The sequence below is a fragment of the Myxine glutinosa genome, chromosome 2, assembly GCF_964187855.1.
Source record: "Myxine glutinosa chromosome 2, kmMyxGlut1.1, whole genome shotgun sequence".
Lineage (NCBI taxonomy): Eukaryota > Metazoa > Chordata > Myxini > Myxiniformes > Myxinidae > Myxine > Myxine glutinosa.
Window position 1 is genome coordinate 230,038,499 of NC_136262.1, and position 22,549 is coordinate 230,061,047.

The 22,549-nt window shown below is 44.1% G+C and overlaps 1 protein-coding gene across 1 annotated transcript in view; it reads right to left on the reverse strand.

The window, feature by feature from the left end:
* LOC137422153 (protein unc-13 homolog B) overlaps window positions 1-22,549 on the reverse strand; it is a 745,568-nt gene that overhangs the window by 477,835 nt on the left and 245,184 nt on the right. The window contains exon 11 of the mRNA XM_068108912.2: window positions 2,213-2,440. Coding sequence (XP_067965013.2) covers window positions 2,213-2,440 — 228 coding nt within the window. The remainder of the gene's footprint in view (window positions 1-2,212; window positions 2,441-22,549) is intronic.

Genomic DNA, 22,549 nt, shown 5'->3' on the forward strand with positions numbered 1-22,549 from the left:
GCTGCTCTCCTTTTCGATGGCATCGTCTATTGATATGCATGTTCTTCTTTCATATAATTTTACACATTCACAATCAGTATTTCAATTCTTGCAGACATTGGAAAGGAAGTTGACTCACAGGCCAACTCTCTGGCTCAATCACAGGCCGACGCACAGGCGATGTAATTGTGAGTAGCATTTTTGCACAAGTGAAAATTGATCTTTCTTCCTAACTCTTACTCGGACAAGCAAATCCCCTATGCCATCCATAATGGTACACTCTATCCATACACCACATCCTCCCTTCCGTGGATGTTCCACGGGTTTCGGCTAGTCTTATTATAAGAGAGCAAACGTATATGGTTATGTCGTTATGTCGTTATGTTTATATGCGACGAAAACGTCTTCTTCTTCTTCAAAAAAAATTACCACACTCTCAATTAACCCTCTTAATTGCGTTAAGACTACTGAGACTGCTGAGCCTGCTGACCTTTGACGTTTTGGGTTGACCCCCTCAGACGTTGACCCCCTCAGACCTTTGACGACCCTTTAATTCCCCCAAGACCCTTCAGACCACCACGACCCCTGAAGACCCAAAATACCCCAAAGCCCCAAAAACCCCCAAAAAACCAAAAGACCCCGAAGACCCAAAAACCCCAAACACCCAAAAGACCCCGTAGACCCAAAACACCCCGAAGACCCAAAACACCCCGAAGACCCAAAACACCCAGACGACCCAAAACACCCCGAAGACCCAAGACACCCGAAGACCCAAGACACCCCGAAGACCCAAAACACCCCGAAGACCACAAAGACCCAAAACACCACAAAGGCCCACAACACCACAAAGACCCAAAACACCACGAAGACCCAAAACACCCCGAAGACCCAAAACACCCCGAAGACGCAAAACACCCCGAATACCCAAAACACCCCGAAGACCCAAAACACCCCGAAGACACAAAACACCCCGAAGACCCAAAACACCCCGAAGACCCAAAACACCCCGAAGACCCAAAACACCCCGATGACCCAAAACACCCTGAAGACCACAAAGACCCAAAACACCCCGAAGACCCAAAACACCCCGAAGACACAAAACACCCCGAATACCCAAAACACCCCGAAGACCCAAAACACCCCGAAGACCCAAAACACCCCGAAGACACAAAACACCCCGAAGACACAAAACACCCCAAAGACCCAAAACACCCCGAAGACCCAAAACACCCCGGAGACACAAAACACCCCGGAGACCCAAAACACCCCGAAGACCCAAAACACCCCGAAGACCCAAAACACCCCAAATACCCCAAAAGACTCTTAAAGACCAAGAAGAACCAAAAGACCCTTAAGACCCCAAAAGCCCCTGAAGACCCCAAAAACACCGAAGACCCTTGAGACCCAAAAGCCTCTGAAGACACCAAAGACTCAAAAGACCCTGAATACCAAAAACACCTTAAAGACCCAAAATACCCTTAAAGGCCCAGAGGATCCAAAAGACCCTGAAGACCCAAATGGCCCTGAAGACCCAAAACACCATGAAGACCCAAAAGACACCGAAATGGTCAAAGATGCCTACCCCTATGAAACGACGTGCGGTGAGGCATGCCGAGTCGCGCTAGTTATCATAATAAAGCTTTGGTGAAAATTTGATGACGATAGCTCAAATAGTAAAACTTTACGGCCCGGACACACGGACACACACACGGACACACACACACACACACGGACGGACACACACACACGGACGGACACACACACACGGACGGACACACACACACACACACACACACAAACAAACACACACACACACACACACACACACAAACACACACACGATTACAAAACCTCGTCTCCTGCTGTGCAGGGGAAGGGCTAAAGATCATCATTCAAAGGATTATTACATCAGATTGAATCAGGTCTGGACCATGACTTGCCTGGAGAGCAATTCCTGCAATAAGGTGCCAGAGTAGTTAAAGTGCATCGAAAGTGTATCCCATCAATGAGTCATGCAAACAGCATTTAAGAGATTCTACTGGCAGACAGCTCAAAACAAAGGAGCTTTGCAGAAATTCAAAAGGCGAGGTTACACTATTCAACCATCAGAGTGCCATGGTTACATGTCACCTGATTTACAATGGGTGGTGTATCAGTAGGGCTCAACCAATAATACCCAAAGGTGAAAAATTATGCTTTGATTATTATAATGTACATATGAAATCATGCTCACCGTTGATTGATATCTTGCAGGACCATTTTGATGTGCCTTCAAGCACCATAGCTTTAATGCCCTTCATGCTGGAAACGTGGTCACTGTTGGATACTCCAAATACATCACGGATGAGCTCAAATATCTCGGGCATGTTTCGTTCGCGCACTTTCATGCGGTCTTTCATGGCTGCGATGATTGTCAGCGTTTTATCCTCAGCACCATGCTTGGAGCTTTTCTCAGCAGCACCTGCATGACAAAAAGCCAAATCTGCAAACATTGGTACATTCTATCTCTTTAGAATGCCCTGTTAGCTCTTCCTTGAAACTCGATGTCTTGCTAATTATGCCTGAAGGAAGAAACATGTGTTGTTTGTGTGTATGTATGTATGTATATATATATATATATATATATATATATATATATATATATATATATATATATATATATATATATTATATAATCGTTAGATTAAATAAGACGCGGACGTAGCTTCAGGACGTCGATCTTTAATTGTCGACAAGCTTTCGACCAACAAAGGTCTTCTTCTGAGTCGGCCCCAAGTTCAACGGAAGACCGGGTCAACGGAAGACTTGGGGCCGACTCAGAAGAAGACCTTTGTTGGTCGAAAGCTTGTCGACAATTAAAGATCGACGTTCTGAAGCTACGTCCGCACCTTATTTAATCTAACGATTATTTATTCAATGCAAATGAGACGCCCTGCTCGTACTGTGGAGTTGCTACTATTTCTTACAGTTATATATATATTGTTAGGTGCTCCTCCCCGAGCCCCGAGAGGAGTCACGGCAGAAAAATGTGTTATTCTGTATGTCAAAGATCAATGGCGAAGCCACCCCAATTGTTACTCACAACCAAATATTGTATTAAGGTCACACAAGAATAACAGTACAACAATAATAGTAATCAAAAGTACAATCAATATATCTTATGATGGTACCATCAGTTTCGTAATATATAACTCACTGTGCGCCAAGTGAGTGAACCAAGAACATTCCCCAATGTCTCTTATTCCCAGTTTCAAGCCAAAGTTGATTCCCTCCAGCAATCGCCAGAACGATGTCCAATCGAGACCAGAATCCCGTGCGGATGGCAAGTACAGTCACACAGCCAAAGGTGCCCTCAAGGCGACTGGGAATCCAAAGGCACCCTCCAGGCGACTGCGAAATCACACCCTCGGGTATGGACTTTCACGGCTCACAGTCGGCGAACCGCAAATTAATCTTCAAAAGCCATGGTGCACACACACACACCAGATACGTCTGAAAGCGGTGAAAACGGCTGACGAAGCAAAGAAACCTTGCCCGACGCACGCGAGTCAAAATGGCCGACGACCCGTTCTTGAGACATAACGGCCCGACGATAACTCTCCTCGGAATCCACCAACAAAAACCTGACATGCAGGTTGGTCGGTCACAGCGATGACAACTCTGTCGCAGGAATCCCTTTCCCGGGAAACCCGAATGTTCGCGAGTGACTCCCGTTCGACAACGTTCGCTTCAGAACTCGGGGTAGCTCGGCATTCTTGTCCGACTCACTCGCTCCGCCTTCTTTTTTTCTCTAACTCTTCGTCACCGTCCGGTTGCTGTTTCATTTAAAACATTAACCTTTTTACCTTTTGACAATAATAATTGCTATTTCCCTCAAACAACAATAATAATAACACATGGAACCAGAAATGTTTCAAGTAGATGAAAACCACAACAACGAAAGTGACTAATCCGTAACAATATATATATATATATATATATATATATATATATATATATATATATATATATATATATATATATATATATATATATATATATATTGGGCCAGCTAAGTAAACAGCTAAGGTGGGCCAGCGGGGGCACATACACCTTCACATCCATATATATATAAGGATCGTATATGGATCGTCATTACCGAGGCATTAACGTTACTAACTTCTTTTAGCTGAGGATAATGACTGTACCTGAGTTGCTGTGTTGTCATGATTTACACCAATCATAAGACAAACATTTACGGTATTTTGCACAAATTTATTTGTAGTGTTTGTGATATTACATTTTTATGAGCAATTGTAGGTTGAAACTTTAGGTTGAAAAAAAAAAAGCAATTCAAAAAGAACTCCTCAGCACATACATGGGGGGGGGGGGGGGGGGTAGGTGCAGACTGGAAGTTTGGAACGATTACACCTCACCTACACGTAATGAAAAACACCTCACCACCACATAATTCAAAACACCTCACCACCACGTGATTCAAAGCACATCACCACCACGTAATTCAAAACACCTCACCACCACGTGATTCAAAACACCTCACCACCACGTGATTCAAAACACCTCACCACCACGTGATTCAAAACACCTCACCACCACGTAATTCAAAATACCTCACCACCATGTGATTCAAAACACCTGACCACCACGTAATTTAAAAAAACACCTCACCACCACGTAATTCAAAAAAACACCTCACCACCACGTAATTCAAAACACATCAGCACCACGTGATTCAAAACACCTCACCACCACGTTATTAAAAACACTTCACAACCACGGAAACAAAAGTTTGAGGGAGTAAGTAGTTCAGTGACAACACATACACTGCCCACATATGCAGATATTTTGATAGATGACTGTACCTGAGTTGCTGTGTTGTCATGATTTACTCCAACCATAATACAAACAATTATTTTGCACAAATGTATTTGTAATATACATGATATTACATTTTTAAACTATTGAAGTTGAAGACTTAAGTTGAAAAAAAAAATGTCCAAAATAATTGTTTGTATTATGGTTGGAGTAAATCATGACAACACAGCAACTCAGGTACAGTCATTATCCTCAGCTAAAATAAGCCCGTTCCTCAGTAACGACACGTGGTGAGGCGAGCGAAGCGAGCTGAGCCGAGTGTTACGGATTCGTCACTTCCGTTGTTGTGGTTTTCATCCACTGTAAACATTTTTAAATCCATGTACTATTATTGTTGTCGTTTAAGGGAGATAGAGATTACTATTTTCAAAAGGTAAAAAAGTTAATGTTTCAAATGAAACCGGAACCGGACGACGACGAAGAGGAAGAGGAGGAAGAGAAGGCGGAGCGAGTGAGTCGGACAAGAAGCCTAGCTGCTTCGAGGTCTGGAGCGAACGTTGGCGAACGAGAGTCACGAGTGAACTTTAGGGTTTCCTGGGAAAGGGATTCCTGTGACAGAGTTGTTATCGCTGTGACAGATAAACCTGCGTGACAGGTTTTGCGGTTGATTCCGACGAGAATCGTTGGAGTGCCGTTACGCCACGAGAACGGGCCGTCGGCCATTTTTACCTCGCACAGGATTTGCGCATCGCTCAAGGTTTTTCACTTCGCTTCAACCATTTTCACCACATTCAGACGTTAATCTGGTGTGCGTGTGTAACGTGGCTTTTGAGTGGGAAATCTGCGGTTCGCCGATTTGGAGCCGTGGAACGTCCCTACCAGAGGGTGTGATTTCCCAGTCGCCTTGAGGGCACCTTTGCACAGCTTTGGCAGCGGGACTGTGACTGTCATCCGAACGGGATTCTGGTCTCGATTAGACATCGTTCTGACGATCGCTGGAGTGGATCGACTTTGGCTTGATGCCGGAATAGAGACATTGGGGAATGTTCCTCTTTTCGCTCACTTGGAGCACAGTGAGTTATATTGTACGAACCTGATGGTACCATCATAGGAAATATATATTGGTTGTACAATTGATTACTATTGTTGTACTGTTATTCTTGTGCGATCTTAATACAATACTTGTTTGTTGGTAACAATTGGTGTGGTTTCACCATTGATCTTTGACATACAGAATAACACATCTTTCTGCCGTGACTCCTCTCGGGGCTCGGAGGTACACCGTGACCGGGGTTTGGGGAGGAGCACGTAACACGAGCCAAGCTAATATATATATATATATGAATATGCTCAGCAGCTAGTTTTCCATTTCTTTCTCATCAACTGCCAGGATCGGAGTTGAACTCACATCAGAGTATTTGGGATTGCATGGTCGGAAGGTCCAGGCTATTAATTAGCAAGGCCTTGGGTGGTAAAAGTGCAGGATATAGAGGCAGATTGGGTTCCTAATGACCACAAGAGCAGATGGTGCAGGACCACCAACAACCATCGCAGAGATTTGTGATGGTGTAATGCCCCATTTGTTGTAGTCGTCCTGTGATGGATGTGTTGAATTTCCTGGTGATGTTCGTTCCTCCCACACCTTGGAGCGTTGGATTTTGTCAGAACCATTGCCATAAATTTTATCCATGAGTGGAACAGACATTTCTAAAATAAATCAACAAAAATGTGCTGCTCATAAATATTACATCAAAATACAACACAATGAATGTATTTATGTATAAATGCGTATCCCATTGATGTTTGGGGTTGGGGTTCAAATTATTTTGAAAGATCAGTTGTAAAATTGCTGATGGGATATATTTCAATATAAATGAATATAGGCCTAGCTATTGTAACTTCTTCTGACTGAGAGAAATAAAGTTAATAAAGCACGATTTCCTTCAAACTGATGTCGTTTAGAAAACCTTGTATGATCAAACCATGTGCAAAATTGTATATATTCATTCTCATGGAGGAGTAAGTTGGCAGTTGAGAGAAGGATAACATACCAATATATGTGAGGTGGTGGAGAGAGACAACCAATCAGAAGCAAGCTGGTAAAAGTAAAAACAAAAGGGCACAGGAAAGAGATAGAGAAATAAATATATAGGTAAGAGATGGAGGTGGGGGAGGGGCGTTAGGAGGGTTAATTGGGAAAGATAAGATGACAGGTTGGAAAGGAAAGTGACATGAGGTGGTGGTGTACTGCCAACGTAAAGCCCTGGATGGAAGACTGGTAATCTGAGTGAGAGGGTTTGCTGAGGTAGGGTTGATTGGGGTTGAAAGTATCATGGAGGGGAAAGGGCGATGACATGAGAAGGAAGTGCACCACCTGTTCAAAGCCTGAGAAAGGAAGAGTGTGATTGACCAACCTCAGGAATATGGTGACAGAAGCATGACAAAAGTGGTACAAAAGAGTGAAGGTGCACGGTGACCCTGTATTTACGGATGTTCAACAGGTGGGGGTTACTTAAAGAACGCATGCGCCCCATAGGAGCTAGTAAGCTTTGGAGGGCTGAGAGAGTAGAGGGAGCTTCATCAGATGAAGGCTGCAATAAACAGAGGCTACCGAGATGTCATTATATGAGAGGAAGAGTCCTTGTGTTTTGGCCTCATTGTGGAAGATGCCAATAATGTTGGTGGTGTGGACTGCACAATTTTTTTTTTTTTGTACACAAGATCGAAGCTCATGTAAGAGCGACAATTAATCACAAAAAAACAAACTGACACATAGAACATATGATAAAGGGAGCGGGAGACAAGATGGGGAGAGAGAGGGAAGCATACAAGTAAAACATTTGAGAACAGGGACAACGGGAGATCTGTGGGAGGGAGAGGGCTTGGGGGGAGGAGGCATGGGAAGGGGGTGGGGGTGGGAGAAGTAAAAAAAAAACACATGGACACTGCTCGGACTTCCAGAAAAGAAGTCGGTATTTCAAAAAAGTGGATCTGGGGTGAATTAACGGGGGTAGAAAATATCAAGATTTTGGATGGGGGAAGATAAGAGATGGTAGGAAACAGCTGTTTTAAAGACCTGGATGGAGGAGTGGGATGGAAGAGAGTGAAAAAGTTTGTTCCAGAGGTGGGAGAAAAGAGGAATGAAAGAGTGAAGGTGAGCAGAGAGTCTTGATTTTGGCAATTTAACCATAAGAGGGTTGCTGGCAGATCTTGTGCGACCTGTAGGAATATTTGGGGGGCAGAGCACAGATAGAGCTGGGGGTGCAAGGCCACAAAGGAGTCGGTAGAAGACAGAAACACCACCAACCTGCCTGCGGTGAGCGAGTGAAAGGCCCTCAGAGTAAGTTTCATCGTGGGAGATTCCAATGATTCTGAAAGCTTTGGTTTCAACAGCGTGAAGCCGAGCTAGGTGTGAGGCAGGAGCACTGGCCCAGAGGGGAGAACAGTATTCTATTGAGCTGTGGATGAAAGCCTTGTATGTGGTGAGGAGCTCAGGCATGCCAACGAAGGATTTCACACGATGGAGGATGCCCAATCGATGACTGGCTTTGGAAGCCAGCTTGGAAATGTGGTTTTCCCAGGAAAGATCAAGGCAGATAGTGATCTTTTTGGAGAGACATGGTAAGAGTGTGAGATTTGTCAGGATTGAAAGACATGTTCCACTTGTTTTACCAGTCTGTGATTTTGTCCAGGTCTGTAGAGAGTGAGGAGGCTGCAGACTGCCGATCTGAGGGATGAGGTATGGAGCGGCAGAGAGTGGAGTCATCAGCAAGGAGATAGAGAGGATTTTCCAGAGTCGGAGAGGTCATTGATGAAGACTAGAAAAAGCACAGGGCCCAGAACACTGCCTTGGGGAACTCCAGCCTGAACAGGAAGGGGAGATGAGAGAAATCCATTCAGGGCCACACGTTGACTACGACCAGAGAGGAAGTCCGCAAGCCATGCGTGGAGATTTCCATGGATACCATAGGAGGAGAGTTTGGTGAGCAGAGCGGGGTGCCAGACCGTATCGAAGGCATGTGATATGCCAAGGGAGACAGCTATGATTTCCTGTTTGGTATTAAGGACCTCAAACATCAAATATCAAACATCATGGCATTAAGGAAACATCAAATTACACAAGAGACAGATTCGATGTTGGCCTACCTTTTTGGAGTGGAGAACAATTGTTCAATGGGCTATGGACAAAGCTATCTTGTAGGCTAAATAGTTCTCATTTACCAGGGAAGGAATGACTTGCGACAATAGAGAATGCCCATTCTGTGGCTGGCTTTGGAGATGTTTGCAATATGGTCAGCTCAGGAGATGTCATAGCAGATGGTGAGGCCAAGAATGACCATATGCTTGTTAAAGTGGACATCTCTATGACCATCCTCAGAGAGATACCTCAGCGCTGATGAGTCTGGCATTCCATTCAGGCTGACTGGCACGGTCTTCAAGCAGCCATCAAACTTTTAGACCTGTCTCCAATTTCTACCGCCTCCAGCATCAACTCATCCTATGAATCTTTCCAAAGAAAACTGCTCTGTCATGCACAAATTTATCCCAACTCATCTTCAGTTGTCATGCCCTTCCTCCTGCCCATAGTACACCAAAGCCTGTGGTGAGGCAGTTGCTCTGAAACAACTTGCCTTCACCTCAGCGATGGCAAATCCAAGCTTGGAACAAGTGTGTTTACCCTCAGGAGAGCCAGGAAACAATATCTCTCACATCTTAAGAATGACCTCTCAAACCTGTCTCCCTCCTCCAAATCCTGGTGGTGTCTGGTCAAGTCTGTTTCCAGTGTTTGGTCCTCCATCTCTACCTTACCTCAAATGGCTACACAGATGACTGCACGTGAAAAAGCTGAATGCCTAAACTCTGTGTTTGCTTCGAAATCTTGTGTCCCTAACCCATCACTCTATGTACCCACCTTACCCAGTCATACCCAGCTGCTCCCGGACTATGTGTCCTTCTCTCATGACAAGGTGGAGAAGTTTCTGTCAAACCTCAATGCTGCTTCTGCAACTGGACCAGATGGCATCATCAGCCCAATCCTGCTCTGCCGCTCTTTCTCACCCGCTCTCTGTTCTCTTCACCCTCTATTTTGCTCAAGATCCTCTGCCATCAGCTTGGAAATCAGCCAACATTACTGCTTTACACAAAAAGGTGCAAAAACAGATCCTTGAAACAATAGACCAATCTGCCTGCTCCCAATAATCAGCAAGATCATGGAATCCATCATCGCTTCTGATATTAAATCCTTCTTCTCCAATGGCTTGATCCCTGATCATCAATTTGGATTCAGACCAGGCCACTCTACTCTGGACATGCTCCTTCTGCATTCTCAAAAATGGATGTAAGTCCTCAATGCCAAACAAGAAATCAAGCCCGTCTTCCTTGACATATATTATGCCTTCACTACAGTCTGGCACCCCGCACTGCTCACCAAACTCTCCTATAATGGTATCCAATGCAATCCTTACTCATGGGTCACGGATTTCCTCTGCTGTCGTAGTCAACATGTGGCTCTCAATGGAATTCTTTCATCTCCTCTTCCTGTCCAGGCTGGAGTTCAAAGCTTTCAAAGTTCAAAGCTGTCCACTTACAATGCTTTCATCCGCAGCTCAATGGAATACTGCTCTCCCCTCTGGGCGGGTGCTCCTGCCTCACACATAGCTCCACTTCACACTTTAGAAACCAAAGCTTTTAGAATCATTGGTATCCTCCATAATGAAGCTGATTCTGAGAGCCTATAACTCACTCACTGCAGGCCAGTTGGTGGTCTTTTTGTTTTCTACTGCTTACTCTCTGGCCTTGCACCCCTGCTCTGTCTGTCTGCCCGCTGTCCCCCCAATATATCTACAGGACACAAAAGGTCTGCCAACAACCACTTCTGGTGAAACTTTCAAAATGAAGACTCTCTCCTCACCATCATTATTTCATTCCTCTTTTTCCCACCTCTGAAACAAACTCCCACACTGTCTTCAATCCCACTCTTCCCTTCAGGTCTTTAAAACAGCTGTTCACCAACATCTCATATCTTCCCCTATCCAAAACCATGATCTTTTGCTACCCCATTAATCCACCCCAAACCACCTCCTTCAAATTCCCTGTTTTCTTTCCTGAAAATCCCTGTAGTGTCCATCTTGTTTATCCCATGTACCCCACCCCAGCCCTCTCTCTCTCTTCCACGGATCTTCTGATGTCCCTGCTCCCTAATGTTGTTGTGCTTCCCTCTTTCACCCCCTTTTGTCTTCCGCTCCTATTATGATATGTTCTGTGTGTTAGCTCTTATATAAGCCCTGACTTAAATATACAAAAAAAAAAAATCACAACGTGGTGTCTCCATGAGAGGATGAATATGATCTTGAATTCCATATGCAGTGAGCTGAACAAGCAGAGCGGATGCCACACTGCGTTAAATGCCCGATATATGTCCATTGAGACGGTCCTGACCTCTTGTTTGAAACTTAGGGTTTCCGACCATTACTGAGATAGAAGCAACACGATGTCCATAGTTGAGTGAGCGGGTCAGAATTCCAATTGATGATCTGAGATCACGCTGTTTGAGAAAAGGGGAAACACTTGTGCTTGGCAGCAATGATTGTTGTAATTGGAAGTAGACCTGCTGATCTGTTTTTTTCATCCTTCTTGTGAATGGGAGTGAGGTTGGCAGATTTTCAGGAAAAGGGAGACGGACAAAGGAGAGGGTTTTTTTTTTTTAAAGAAAGTTGAAAGAAAGCAGACAAAAGAGAAGCAAAACCATCAGAGTAGGATTTGAGGACATGGGCAGTGAGTAATGCCATCTCGGCCCTGCAGTTCTGACAAAGAGTTGATGATGGACAGAACGTTGTTGACCACCTCGACGTTTAAAGTCATGGGGCAATGGTTATGAGGTAGTAAGGTGAAGCCAAAGTGGAATTGGTTGGGTACTTGAGATTTGGTGACAAACACAGAGTTGAGATCGTCTACCTTTTCTCATTTAGAGTTTGAGGTGAAGCCATTTGATGTGTGTGAGGGGAAGGAGTAGGAACATACATCATAGTTGGACTTCACAAGGCATCCCCAGGACTACAAGGAAGGAGAATGTGTATACAGCTAAATAATAGATGTTAACGTTTATAACAAAATAACAAACATGAAAGTTTTAACAGGTTCAGTTGATGATGTCAATTCAGTTGTGTTGATGTACTTTTCGACAGAAATCCTAAAATTGCTTATGGAAAAAATAATCCAAAAGTTTTAAAGTAAAAGAGGGTGCAGCACGAGAGCTAGTAATAGACGGGTAGGACAACCTCGTGGTGTGTTACCAAAAAAGCATGCATGCTCTGTGGGTCGAAGCAGTTACTTGCATATGCAGTGTGGCCGATAACATTGTGGTGGTAGGTATATACCACGATCCATGTTTGTCATAGGACCAAACATCTACCATATAAAACACAATGTCTGTTTGTGTGTCTGTACAGATGTCTGTCCCCCTCCATAAAGGTAGGTTTTAAAGGCCAATCTTGTAACACGAATGTGTGTTCGCTGCGGTCTATTTTTTTCAGGATAAAACAAACTCGAAAAACATTTTCCATAAAGGAGTAATTATGTCTTATTCTATTAGAATTGTAGACGGCGGCTTGCAAATCGAGCGTCAAGGGCGGTGTACAGAAGCGTTTTTTAAATAACAATAAATACAAGGTGCAGGCAGGTGAAATTCGCTGCACATGATGTGCAATGCTCGCAGAGTAAAAGGGGTGTTCATTTACATCCATAAGATGTCTAATAAATAAAGAAGATATAAGCACACCTGACACTAGGCCGAGGCTTCAGACTTTGGCACGCTCAGGAGGCTGCACCGTCGAATAAACTGTTCCAACCCGTCATTTTTGATCGGCTTTTTACTCGTGATCATATAATCATCTTGCCATTATCAATGCTTGTTGCCGGAAAAGAACGAACCTGTTGGTGCAGCTCTAATGAATGGTGTACAAAAGTAATGAGCGTACAAATTCGACAAAGTGGGACCAGAGGTTTTTGCTGAGCTTCAGGAAACTGAAGCCCGAGTAAAATAAAAGTTGATGACAGCAGGATGCAAAACCTATGGAAGAAAAATCACCGAGTTGGCAGGGCAACATCAGTCATGACAAAAAACAATCTCCCTGCTATTGAGTGACCAATATGCCAGATCGGTTTTGACATTTCTCGTTACATAGACAAACAACTACAGTGAGGTAGGCACCAGAACAATGACAAAACACATTTATAACAAGAGAGAGCATTTAGCAATGAAGAGCACCAGCAGTGTATATGGATTACAGTAGATCTGAGAACCAGTTTGGACTCACTCATTGACTGACATCGATGGCTTTGGGAAAGTGTGCGACTCAGAGGGAATGAATGGACAATCCCTGAGGACAATGTTTTTCAAAGTTGTTTTTTTTGGCGAGATCAACCCTTTTGACATTTCCCAGTTTAAAAATTCTCATTAGATGAAAAATGCCTTTTTATAATCCAGAAGCTTGTTTCCAATGAAAACGATATAATGCTATTTCATTGATGCACAAAGCTGCGTGTCACATACGTTTAAAGCACCGTTGAATGTATGATATAGATTCCAGTAGATCATCTCTAATTTGGGTGTAATGCACATTCAAGGTATAGAACCATCAAGTGGTGAAATTGGATATTAAAATGTTCTGGTTCAATATGACAACTTTGTTGAACCGGATCCAAAACAGGTTGTGTGCGTTAATCAAGCATGAAGGCCTGACCACACACTTCAAACCATGGGTGGTGCGGGCAAACACACTCAGGAGCGGATGCGGATAACTTTGTGATAATCCACATTAAAGTACAAATCAATGTACAGTGTGGTTAAATTATATGGACAAATCTTATGGTTACAATATACAATTTTGTCAAACTGTGCTCAAGGTGAATTGGAAGACTCTAAAAATAGGTGGCCCAGGAGTGCTATATGCAAGTTGATCTGCGTGCGGACTCACACACAAACACCCACAATACCCTCCCCCATCCCTTTGGTAATGCATGATGAGAATGATGATTTTTATTTTACATCCCTACAGGAAGCAACAATTTTTATTTTTTTTGGGATACAACATCGAGGCTCGTGTAAGAGCTAACACCAATCACAAAAAAAAGGACACATAAAACATATAATAAAGGGAGTGGGAGACAAGATGGGGGAGAGAAGAGGGAAGCATTTATAACATGTTCCAGATGAATGGTTCACCACTGGTGTTTTGAATACTTTCATTCTTTTATACCTCAAAAGCTTCTGAACATTTCTTTTTGACACAATAATATTTAAAATATATATTTTTAACGAAAACGTAAGCAACACAATGTCATGGCATATGCTATATGACTACAGTTATCATTGCTTGAAATTCTGCACATGCTAGGGGATGATTCAACAATGAACCCCAAATTATTAGTGAACACAGGTGAATTGGCATACTTGGTCTTGGCACCAGAACTTAATCTGGTCTTGGCACCAGAATTTCTGGTCATGGCACCAGAAATTGATCATGACACTTGAACCTGACCATGGCATGGCACCAACTTTGTCATGGCACCAGAACTTGGTCATGGCACCAGAACTTGGTCATGGCACCAGAACTTGGTCATGGTACCAGAACTTGGTCATGGTACCAGAACTTGTTCATGGCACCAACTTTGTCATGGCACCAACTTGGTCATGGCACCAGAACTTGGTCATGGCACCAGAACTTGACCATGGCACCAACTTGGTCATGACACCAGAACTTGGTAATGGCACGACAAATTGATCATGGCACTTGAACCTGACCATGGCATGGCACCAACTTTGTCATGGTACCAGAACTTGGTCATGGCACCAGAACTTGGTCATGGTATTAGAACTTGGTCATGGTACCACAACGTGTTCATGGCACCAACTTGGTCATGGCACCAGAACTCTACCATGGCACCAGAACTTGTTCATGACATCAGAACTTGGTCATGGCACCAGAACTTGGTCATGGCACCAGAACTTAATCTGGTCTTGGCACCAGAATTTCTGGTCATGGCACCAGAAATTGATCATGGCACTTGAACCTGACCATGGCATGGCACCAACTTTGTCATGGCACCAACTTGGTCATGGCACCAGAACTTAGTCATGGCACCAGAACTTGACCATGGCACCAACTTGGTCATGGCACCAGAACTCTACCATGGCACCAGAACTTGTTCACGACATCAGAACTTGGTCATGGCACCAGAACTTGGTCATGGCACCAGAACTTGGTCATGGCATCAGAACTTGGTCATGGAACCAAAACTTGGTCATGGCACCAGAACCTAGTCATGGCACCAGAAATTGGTAATGGCACCAGAACTTGGTCATGGCACCAGACCTTGGTAATGACACCAGAACGTGACCATGGCACCAGAACTTTATCATGCCACCAAAACCTGACCATGGCACCAACTTGGTCATGACACCAGAACTTGGTCATGATACCAGAACTTGGTAATGGCACCAGAAATTGATCATGGCACTTGAACCTGACCATGGCATGGCACCAACTTTGTCATGGCACCAGAACTTGGTCATGGCACCAGAACTTGGTCATGGCACCAGAAATTGATCATGGCATGGCACCAACTTGGTCATGACATGACAAGTTGGTCATTGCACCAGAACTTAGTCATGGCACCAGAACTTGGTCCTGGCAACAGAACTTAATCATGGCACCAGAACTTGGTCATGGCACCAGAAATTGATCATGGCACCTGAACTTGACCATGGCATGGCACCAACTTGGTCATGACATGACAAGTTGGTCATTGCACCAGAACTTAGTAATGGTACCAGAACTTGGTCATGGCACCCGAACCTGGTCATGGCACCAGAACTTGGTCCTGGCAACAGAACTTAATCGTGGCACCAGAACTTGGTCATGGCACCAGAACCTGGTAATGGCACCAGAACTTGGTGATGACACCATAACTTGGTCATGACACCAGAACCTGTTCATTACACCAGAACCTGTTCATTACACCAGAACCTGTTCATGACACCAGAACATGGTCATTACATCAGAACCTGGTCATGGCACCAACTTGGTAATGGCACCAGAACCTGTTCATTACATCAGAACCTTGTCATGGCACCAACTTGGAAATGGCACCAGAACTTGGTCATAGCACCAGACCTTGGTCATGACACCAGAACTTGATCATGGCACCAAACGTTGATCATGGCACCAGAACTTGATCATGGCACCAGAACTTGATCATGCCACCAAAACTTGACCATGGCACCAACTTGGTCATGACACCAGAACTTTGTCATGATACCATAACCTAGTCATGGCACCAGAACTTGTTAATGGCACCAGAACTTGTTAATGGCACCAGAAATTGATCATAGCACCTGAACTTGACCATGGTATATTGGCATGGCACCAACTTGGTCATGACACGACAACTTTGTCATGACACGAGAACTTGGTCATGACACCAGAACTTAGTGATGGCAAAAGAAAATGGTCATGGCACCAGAACCATGACTCTTATTTTAAAAGCACCATCTATCATAAATATATCTGAAAATGCTAATATCTACCTCGAAAGTGCTCATAAGTTATCAGGAGGAAGTGAGAATAATTTTTCGAGTGACAGGATTAATGTCAGACATTTCCACACCGATCTTTGCTGCTTTAACTCGAGAATATAGATCATAATGGTGTGACCAAGACTAATCTTGAGCTATTGGATGCTCTTAGAAATAAAGTCCGCATTATTCGAAACGGTGACAATTTATAGTACAATTAATTGATACACGATTCAGCTTTTGTTTGGATTTTTCAACTGATGGGGTTTCCATTAGCTGAGGTCTTTTATTCATATTCGCCATCTCATTTTGACGAAAGTGTCAGCCAAAGTGAATATTTGCTATAAAAAAATCAAGTCAATTCGTCCTTGTCACACACACAACCTGTCCACCAAATTTCATCCGAAACCGTCCATAACTTTTTGAGATACCGTGCTATATATCAGTTTTAGACCAATCACTCAATGGTGAAGAATCATTTCAAAAATTCTCTCATCCGGATCCGGATCCTGATCTTCACCAAAATTTAACCATTTCGTCCTCGTCACATATCCGACCTGTCCACCAAATTTTGTCCGGATCCGTCCACAACTTTTTGAGATATCCTGTTCAAAAACAAACACACAGACAGACGAGACAAACAGACAGGGGTGAAAACGTAGCCTCCACCCAGCTTTAGTGGTGGAGGTAATACATTTACCTGTTACTCTCGAATTGTGTGTACATAGACTACGTATAGATTGTAGACAACTTGATACTTATGCAACTTCAGCAGCTAGATTCTGGTCGTGAGCTACTTGGAGGTGTGAATAGAGTCCAGCCTTAGTTGGCCAATACATTTCTCAAAGTCATCACCAGCAGAGCTTTTCAACACACAATATCAGGCACTGCCCACTTCTCCAGATTAAACATTGGGCAGAAAAAATCAATACCTGATTCTTGGATTTTCATCACCTTCGGCTAAACAACCCTTCAATGTTTGTCTCACGGATATCTTCATAATATATGACCATTGTCATCAACTACATTCAATTTGATTGCTTCCATGACCTCCAGAAAATGCTTTACTGTCGCTTTTTGTCAACAGTCACTCAACTGTAGTGCAGTCAAGAAACCTACCTCATGAAAAGCTGCCAAATTGTATGGGCCTTACAGAGATATGTTGTAATTATCCTGTGATATACCAAATGTCACACCTTCAAAATCCACTAAAAGTTGTCAAACAAGACATATCTATGTAGTGGGGCGGCTTAGCCCAAATATTCAAAAGAATTGTGCATTTTGTGATACAAGCACCAAATTTGGCACAAATGTACATTAATATGTTGCGAACATTTTCAGATATTGGGCCACTTGAAATTCCGTAATATTTTTTTTCAAATTTCGTAATTTCAAATTTTTCGAGTGACACCGTCACAATTTCGGTCTTCGAGGCCGGCCGATAGGCAAAGTGTGACCGGAAGGGACGAGGTTCTCCTGACCACGTGGCCCTCGATCTGGGAAGCGAGAGGCGTTCCATTAGTGGACGCGCCCCTCACGCCCGACTTTTGGGCGGCCCCGGCAGGCCGTTTGTTTTGACGTTCCGTGACAGGCCCCGCACCCCCACCTCCGGGCCGACCGGAAGCTTGTGCTGAGTACATCATACCTGAACAACTCAGTGAGGCAGAACACAGCAGTGCACACCAGGGTGACCCCTTCAGTGCATAAACCAATTAACCTGTCCACTGCAGGGCATATAGAAATGAAGTTATTTTCTGCATATAATAATAATATAAGTTCAGTTCTATATAACAATTTCTGTTATCACCACTACCACTACAACTACCACTACTACAAGCTTTGTCTGGAATTTTGTGGACTAACAGACAAACAGACATACAGACAAGCTGGGATCAAAACATTACCTCCTTCCACCATTGAGTGTAGAGGTAAACATCATGGAAATTATATCATGCCCTAGATTTAATTCATGCTTACCCGTGTATTTGCTTCACTGGTTCACAAGGTCTTTTGCATACATGTAATTCAGACTCTCGTCTTCATTGCTGACCACACAATGTTCGCAACATATTAATGTACATTTGTGCCAAATTTGGTGCTTGTATCACAAAATGCACAATTCTTTTGAATATTTGGGCTAAGCCGCCCCACTATATCGGCCGGCCTCGAAGACCGAAATTGTGACGGTGTCACCCGAAAAATTTGAAATTACGAAATTTGAAAAAATGTGAAAAAAAAAATTACGGAATTTCAAGTGGCCCAATATCTGAAAATGTTCGCAACATATTAATGTACATTTGTGCCAAATTTGGTGCTTGTATCACAAAATGCACAACAGGTTTGCTATGCTGCTACACTAATGATCATTGCCTGAAAAACTACAATGTGTAGCTTGTGTGTTTATCATTGTAGCACGTTGCCAATGAAGGAGGGCCATAGGCATCAACATAAAGCTGTCATTGTCATGATAAATAGACTATTGTAAGCATGCTTCAAACAATCCAATAAAGGCATCACAATGGCTACCCTGCTCCTAATTTAGACTGAGCTTAGCAAACCACCTGCAGGAAGCAACCCTGTCCAACACCACCTCAAAGCAGAGAATAATACTATATGGAGAATGTACACTCATTAGCAAAAAAAACTCTTTTTGTATACAGTCGAGGCTCATATATGAGCTAGAACACATGGAACACAAAACAGACTAGGATATGACATAGCAAAAACAAGCATTCTGAGTATTGCGCTGCAATACATGTCCCCCACCGGCAGTCTGTCGTCAGGAAAACTGTTGGGGAAATTCCCAAAGTTCAAAGTGCCATAACATTGTCAAAAATGATCGAAACGTCGTGAAGTTCGAACTTGATCTGTAACTTATCATGAGGAAACCATGTACCAAGTTTGAAATCATTAGCATTAAGAGTTTAGAAAGAATGTCCGGAAAACTGTTCTTTGCGTGACGGACGGACAGACGGACAGACTGACAGACGGAGGGACGGAGTGTAAACCTATAGTCCCCTCCGGTTGGTGTACACCGATAGGGGACTAATAACAAAGGTGGGCGGTCCGCTTCGAAAGTCCGCTTATCCGCTTATCCGCTGCAGCGGACTAACGTTTTCGAAGCGGATAAGCGAATCGGAACAACCCCCGGAAACCGAAGTGGATAAGCGTAAGCGGACTACCGAAAAATTAAAGCGCATCGCGATTCGCCAAATCAGCTGTTAGCCTGAGCCGTTACTCTAGAATTGTGAATATTTATTTAAGTGAATAATAAGTGAAAACTGAATATTTTATTGGACGCTAGAGCGGCAATAACGTCAAGATGGAGAGATTTCTGACTCTCCAGCCCAGCGGCAGTGCCAGGGACAGGCACACGAGCGACGCAACCCAGCAGTCCCAGCACAGCGACATCCACAACCCGGCGGTCAACATGATGGGGGACGTGGAGGACAGTCAGGAGATCTGCGCCCTGACCCCTCAGCTCACGCGCAGCGAGAGCAGGATGTCGCTGGACTCAATCGAGTCGGCTGAGATCAACGTGACAATGGACACAGACAATTCCAGCCTCAGCCAGAAGTGGACTAGTAGTAGACTCTCTTGTTAAAGAAAGGACGGGCAAATTGATTTTTCTTCAATGTAACTTGCAAATATTAAAATTATATTTAAATTAACTGTAGAGTAGAGTAGAGTCGAGTGGAAAACTTTATTTCAATAAATTTTGAATAAATGTTATTGAAATAAAAATGTATATTTTTGATCTTAAAAGCTTTGTTTGTCTTTGTAGTAGTTAGAAATGGCTATTTAGGCTTAAAAAGCATTAAATTCCCTTTAGAAACGTCAAAAATCGCTTTAAAAACGTCGAAGCGCTTTAAAAAAATCGAATCGAAGCGGATAAGCGGATAACCGGTAAGCGGACTAAAATTTTCGGCCGCTGAAGCGGATAAGCGAATCGGACTACACGGGCTGGCGGAGCGGATAAGCGGTAAGCGGCCTTAAAATTTTCCGAATCGCGCCCACCTTTAACTAATAGTAGTGGGAAAAGGAGGGGGGCACACACCAATAGCCGGGTAGAGGAAAATAAATAGGAGAATTAGAGGAAGAAATGAGATAAGGGGATGAAAGGGAGCATCGAGAGGGGGGGGGGGGGGAGACAAAGCGGTTGAGGAACAAGCTGGATATAGTTGCAAACTCTGAATCACAGCAACGGAAGGGGAAAAATGGGGAAGAAGTAAAAATGTAACAAAAACAATTGAAGAGGAGTGAGGCACCCAATAGCAAGGGAGCATGGGAAGAGGTAGGCTTGGGGTGGGTTAATGAAGGTAGAAAGGTCAGGGGAATGAATGGGAGATGGCGGTGAACCTGAGAAGGTGGTGAAGAGTTGTCTTGATCGAAGCACTGGGGGGAAGGAGATTGAACAGGCTGAAGAAGTTGATTCCACAGGTGAGATAAAAGAGAAACAAATGAGTGGAAGTGAGCAGTGAGCCTGGGATTTGGGAGTTCCACCAGAAGTGGGTTACGGGCAGACCACAGCAACGGAAGGGAAAAACACTCTGCAGAAAAGACCATACACACTCTGCAGACCTAGAAAAGGGCAAAGGGTACCACAAGGGCAAAGGGCAAAGGGTGCCTTCCGACCACAGCAACGGAAGGGAAAAACACTCTGCAGAAAAGACCATACACACTCTGCAGACCTAGAAAAGGGCAAAGGGTGCAAGACCAGAAACGAGGTGGTTGAAGACAGAGAGACCACCAAACTGTCTGTGATGTGAAAGTAATAGGCCCAGAGACTCAGCTTCATCATGGGAGATACCAATTATTTTAAAGGCCTCAGTTTTTATGCCGACAAGGTGTGCAAAGTGTGAGGCAGGGGTGCCAGTCCAATGGGAAGATCAGCACTCCGTCAAACTGTGGAAGAAGCCCTTGTAAATACAGACTTGGCATTTAATATGGGAAAAAATTTTTTCCTTCACTTGGGTTTACTTTCTGAACTCAGTATATCAATCTGGTGAGTTTATTTTACCCTTCGGTGATGTCTTTGTTGAAAGAACCATGTCACTGATTGTCTTTCGCAGCAAGAAGTCAATAACAGGATTATATCACAGGTGGCGTGACAAAATGTAAGGACAGGTACATTTGACGATTGGCTTCACAATCGGGTATATAAGGGTTGTTGTGTTCTTTATTAGTGGAAAACAACTGCTGCACGTCTACAAAAGTTATTGCCGCTTCCTCTGGAGATGGTCCGTCAACTTGACAATGCTGTTTGTCATGGAGTGGTGGCTTTACGAAATTCTCGCATGAAACAGCGTGCTATTGCTCGGCAGTATGGCATCACTCAAGGTCAGGTGTCAATGATCCTGAAACGAAATGCTCAGAGGGGTGTCCCTACTCCAATACCGAGGCCAGGACGTCCACACAGAACCACAAGAAGAGATGATCGCCAGCTGCACCGGTTAGTCTGCAATGGCCATACCAAGTCAGCTAATCGGCTTAGGGCTGAGTGGCAGCAACTGACAAATGTGCCTGTATCCAGAAGGCTAGTCAACCAACGACTGGTTCAAGCAGGCTATCGTGCCAGGCGTACCCTGAGAAAGCCACGCCTGACCAGACAACACAGCCAGCGCCGATTGCAGTGGGCCAGAGAGCACCGTCAATGGCAGCCAGGACACTGGAATCACGTGACCTTCAGTGACGAGTCTAGATTTCTGGTCTATCGTCAAGATGGCCACGTCCGAGTGTGCAGACAAGTGCATGAAGCCCACAACGAAGATTGTATCGTGCGAAGAGTCCAAGCTGGAGGTGGTGGGGTGACCGTTTGGGCTGCTTTTCATGCAGGGGGCAAAACTGACCTGGTTATTCTGAATGGAAACCTGAACCAGTTCAAGTACAGGGTCATTCTGGAAGAAACATTGCTTCCATTTTCTCGTGCAGCCTTTCGAGGAAACTTTGTCTTCCAAGATGACAATGCACGGCCTCATCGTGTTCGCATGATCCAACACTTTCTTGCTGACCGTGGTGTAGAGCATATGGAGTGGCCTGCCATGTCCCGGATATGAATCCGACAGAGAACTTGTGGGCAGAATTAACGCGTCAAATCGACAACTTGGACCAGCAGCCTACCTCTGTGCGTGAATTGCAGCAGACTATTGTCACTGCATGGCAAGCGATTCCTGTCCAAAC